The following is a 5537-nucleotide window of genomic DNA, read 5'->3' as shown; positions in this document are numbered from 1 at the left end:
TGGTAAGATCCATTAATTTATTATATTATATTATATAGATATAATATAATAAATTAATAATTTTCTTGTATAAACTAAATATTTAGTGTTATTAGATAATATTAATATTGATTATAGTTATGCTTTAATTTTAGAGAAGAGTTGGTTTTTATTATATTTTTTTAAGTGAATTTTACCATGTCAAATAATGGTTGGAGTCTTAAAAATTTGGATATTTTCACACGTTAGCTTATATAAGAAGGTATCAAGATAATGTAATGTTAACGGCCCGGTTTTTACTCGGTATAATCTGGCCCGAAAGTGTATAGGTTTCATCGGGTTTAGAGTCAGGTTCAGGTCTAATAAATAGGCCCGATATATTTCGAATCACATCAAACCCAATTTCATCCGACTCATGCACATATTTTGAGTCGGATCTGAATCACATCAAACCCGATTTCATCCGACTCATGCACATCCTACTTGGGCCACGCATGTTATTGGTTGCTGATGTGGAGCTTGTTTGTTACCGCTTGACCTGGGAGTCAACATGGCCCCATAATTTATAGATGCAAACTCAGAAAAGTAGAAAGAATGAAAGATTAAAAAGAGAAAATGGGAGTCTTAATTGGCGGATAAATCCTCTATTTATTTGTTTATTTAAACCATGTAAATGTAAATGTATTGGATTATGTTTACTAACAGATGGAGTTGAAAAAATATTATTTGTTTATCAGGTTTAGTAAAAATAAAAAATTTTCAAAATTCAGGTCATTCCCATATAATTTCACACCAACCGTGTGTCAAACTTGGTGATCACGACCGCATTAATCTGATAGGAAAACTGAGTCAACAACTGGTTTATGTATTTCCAAATTCCAATCCGCTTTTCATGGCAAAATTCACGGTTGTTTTTCCACATCATGTATGGGATCCCAATAAAAGCGTACAAGTACAACAGAAACAAGAGGGGAACAACAGATCCCAATAACCATGCTGGAATTTTGCTTAATCCCATTTAGCTGCAATGCGTATATGAACAGAATCATTGAGGAAATACATGTTACATAAACACCACAACTCTGCAATATCCAAAGAAGTAAGCAACTATAGTATGAATTTCTACCAGACACAAGAATGTTTTTAGAGTAACTTTAAGAAATTGACCAAAAAATAGTAACTGCCATGATACAATGAGAGTTTAGAACAATAAAAGACTTGCCTCGGATCATGAGCACAACTGTATGATGGAAAATAATCAGTAATCAAATGCAAAAAATGATACATGTTTAGAGGATATTTTCGTCATTTTAGAGACAAGGTGCAGATGTTCAAGTATCTAAAAACTTATCTTTTCGTTTCTGCTATGTCTTTCATGTTGGTTCTTCTTTTCTTCAATACCTTGTGAAAAAAATTCATCCTCCAGTGTTTAATTTACTGACTAGACACAACACTGGAGATAAATATTTGTATAAAAAGATATCTTACTTTAAACTCCTCATCAAAGGACTCATATTCTTTGGCTTTCTCCTTTAATGAGAACTTAACTATAAGAATTGGGTTAGAAATAGGGATACACAATATAATACAAATATAAGGCACTTCAAAACATACATTTACATTCTTGATCACAATTTATAATTATTTTTTTTAATGAAAGGAACTCTTGCTAGCAGGTGTTAGGTGTAGGCTTTTCATCAAATTTGGAGTTGGGCATAGAAGGAGAGGCCATTCGAGCAAAAGGGAAGAATGTAAATGGCAAAGTTCTGGCCATTTTGTACTGGAGTAGCTATAACAAATTTAACCGCACAGTCACACTGTTATGTATACATTATATTTAAGATATTCATCACTCAAAAAAGCCAGAACCTGAAATATATATACTTGATAAAGTTCTAAACACACTTAGTGCCAGAAAAGCTTATATCTTATGTTATGCTATGTGATTTTTCAATCTAATAACCTTAAAGCATGCATTTGACAAAAATATAAGGCTTTCTTTTAGATACTTCCTTAGCTTGACCTCTGCAAAATTTGCACCAATCTCAACCTCAATGATCATTACTTGAAAAGAGCAAAAGAGTTTAGTAGTATTAGTTGATGAATAAAGAGAGAGAGAGGTAGGAAAATGTTTAGACCTCTGCAAGAGTAGTGCAGTTTGTAGAGGATGCCCAGTTCTTGGTCTCAGCTGCACAGAAAAATAATATAACTTTACATTTTTCTCAAGAAACATAACAATCCATATGTTAACACATGATTCCACATCCCTAACAAAGGAACTGCCAAGGCACCGACTCAATCAAAAGAAGAGAAGAATACCAAAAACACAAACATTAATTCTGATAAAATAAAAAAGGATAAAACATTGTCTGTACAATCAAATCTTATCATTACACATGCATATAGATCAGACTATCTGCTTAAGATAGGGTTATGATTCTTTATTTGTCCTTGAGCTGATCATGGAACAAAATACACATTTTTATTAAAAAAGTTTTAGCCATTTGCTACTAGATTCTTCTTTAAGAAATGAGTTTCATGCTCTCTGCAATTTAGAATAAAATTGTTCAGTTAATTTGTTGTTCTCATGTTCTTCCAATTCAATCATCATTGCAAAATAATATTTCCTGAATTTTGTTAAAAGCTTGACACATAATACTTAAGAAATAGAAATTAACACCACATAAATCTATTTAAAAAGATTATTCTCACGATTGATAATTATACACTTGATTATGATTTTTTTTTTTGGTGTCCAATTAATCTGTATTTATATGCAGTAAATGATAGATTAGCATATGCATAGATTAAGTAACAAATCTTATAAAATACCATATTTTCATCCTCAGCTTTTCTAGTTTCATTTCAATCACTTTGAAACTAAAGCAGAAATGGTGCACATAAGGTCTACATATAAAGTGGTTTTAGCAAACATAATAATTGCTTTAAAACATTGTTAATGTGGAAGCAAGGATCAGCACATGGTTATAAACTATATTATTATTATTTTATATTATTTTAGTTGCTAATAAATATAATAAGTTTGTACATAATGACTAATCCTACGTCAATGGTTCATAATCATGAAGAAAACTTTACAGTATATATAACGTACATTCACTGATCACTTCCTGTGTTCAAGTAACTTTTTTTTTTTTTTTGCATTTTTGATGTTCTGAAACGTACATTTGTTGTGACAATAACACATAAGAAAGAATAAATAAAATATAGAAATGAAATCACATTAGTAACAAGAAATCTAAGCTAAAACCACCATTTAGAATTTAAAAATTGCTTTTTCTAAGCATTGCATTATAAATTACCACAAAGCAAGGTAATATAGCTCTAGGATTCAAAATACAGAGTTCTTCAATATCTGATGAGTCACGGCTTATTTTCTTGATGAATGAATCAAAACCCGAATCAGTCTCTTCCTGAATCTCTTGCAAAGGATTGTGAACTCTTCCAGCAATTACTCTGCACACTATAACACACTTCCTCACTATTGGTAATGCTTCTTCGTCGTATTCAAATAAAATAATGGAATCAAAGGCTTGATCACTTGTAGCAGTGGTGAGAATCCCACGTTCACCATGGAATTCTTGGTTTGCGTTGAAACCATGCTTCAGAATTTGGCACAAACCACATTGTTCTAAAGTGCAGGTGAGGGTAGAAGAGTAATTTACTAGACCAAGGGAGCATGCAATGGTTGTTCCATAAAACCTCATGACTTCATTTCCATCAGCTATGCATCGAGGTTGCATGTTCTCAGCTATGTTTCTCACTGTTTCTCTGCATTCCTCAAAGGAAGCGAGTGTTTGTGGAGTGGTAAGAACTTTTAAGACACATTCTATATGTGCTGCTGCATTGGTTTCAGTAGTTTGAGGGTTCATATATTTGGTTTGGCAAATTCTTTCTATGATCTTCCAAGATGAATCTTCTCTGTCAAGTTGCACAACTGCCAACATGTGTATTCATACATGTCACTTTTCAAATGTAGCTTTCTTACGAGTTTAAAAATAAGAATTCATCCTCTAAATTTTAGATTTAAAATTTTTTATTATTGAATATTTTTTCTTTGGTTCCACATATAAAATAAATAGTAATAGATCATACTTTATTCTTTAAAATAAAATTTAAAATTTAAAGTATCTAAATCCTAAAAATAATATTTGTGGTCAATGAATAATAGCTCAAATGGCATAGTCTTTCCATACTCAATTAAAAAATTACGAGTTCGAATCTCCTATCTTTAGTAAAATAATAATAATAATAATTGTGACATTACTATAAATTGTCCAAATACATTCTCAAAATGACAACTTTTGACAATTATATAATAGTTATATAAAATATTTTTAACAACGACCGGTAGAGTACACTGTATCAAGTCACTCGTCTATCTAAATAAATGTTTGATTTAATTCCAAAATTAGATTCAAGTTTAAAATAACTTAAAAAACATAAATTGAATTGATTGTAAGTTTTATGAATTTATTTTATAAAAATATTATATAAACACAAAAATAATTACTATATCAGTTATTATTTATTTGTGTATAAATATAATATATATTATTAAATTTATTTTAATATATATTTTATATTTTAAATTAAATTTTATAAAATAATTAATTTAATAATTAATTTTTTATATAATATTATTTTTATTTTTTAGATATTAATTAAAAAAAAGAGAATGGCCTCGAATTGATAAGATCAGAGGTGATACGGTTCAATCACCGGAAATGAAGGCGATTATTAGTGGTGATAAAATATTGTGTGGTATATGAAAGATAAATATATAAAATCAATTTATTATATTAGTTTGTAAATTAAATAATTCTTATTTTATATAATGATTCTAAATACAATAATTTATTTTTAATTTTATTAGTTCAAATAAAATAAAATCAATTACAAAAATATTTTATTCCAAATATACTCTTAATCTATAATGAGTAAAACATTTTATTAGTTTTAACTTTTAATAAAACGTGTGGGGTTATTTAATTTTTAAAAAGTAGAATTTGATATAAAAAAAAAAAAAAGAATAAAACAGAAAAGGAAAAAAAATAACCCCCTGATTTCAATGATTTAACCATAAATTATTACTATAGTTTTGCCTATATATATATTCAATTCATAGTGTTTGTAGTGATGCTTATTCCTTCGCTTTTGAATATGAGAATATCCATGATATTCCTACTCCAGATACTTCTTTTGTGTATAAAATAATTAAATAGATTGCATCAAAAGCTAAAAGTAACGCGATATAGAATTTATTTGGATAAAAAGATAAAGAAAATATATTTTTATAAATAATTTTAAATTTTTTAAAAATAATTAATTTAATATTTAAATATTTTATATAAAAATATTTTTTATTTATTAATAATATTTGGATATAATAATGTAAAATAATTATTTATTTACTTATTTTAAAATATATTTTAAAAATAAATGTAAGTTATAATTTTTAAATAGTTATTTTTTAAAATTTTAATTTTTTATTTTAAAAATTTGTCAAACATATTAAAAAATTTAATTTTTTAAAA

General features: G+C 27.7%; 1 protein-coding gene across 1 annotated transcript in view; it reads right to left on the bottom strand.

The window, feature by feature from the left end:
- Window positions 1–881: 881 nt before the first annotated feature.
- Window positions 882–5537, bottom strand: part of LOC107481941 (uncharacterized) — a 6039-nt gene continuing 1383 nt past the window's right edge. Inside the window, exons 2-4 of the mRNA XM_016102298.2 lie at window positions 3341–3937; window positions 1468–1526; window positions 882–1001 (exon numbers count right to left, since the gene is read on the bottom strand). Of these exons, the coding sequence (XP_015957784.2) occupies window positions 882–1001; window positions 1468–1526; window positions 3341–3937 (776 nt within the window). The remainder of the gene's footprint in view (window positions 1002–1467; window positions 1527–3340; window positions 3938–5537) is intronic.

This window comes from Arachis duranensis, chromosome 3 (assembly GCF_000817695.3).
Source record: "Arachis duranensis cultivar V14167 chromosome 3, aradu.V14167.gnm2.J7QH, whole genome shotgun sequence".
Taxonomy (NCBI): domain Eukaryota; kingdom Viridiplantae; phylum Streptophyta; class Magnoliopsida; order Fabales; family Fabaceae; genus Arachis; species Arachis duranensis.
The sequence above is the reverse complement of the archived record's forward strand: the minus strand, read 5'-3'. Positions and strand labels throughout refer to the sequence as shown.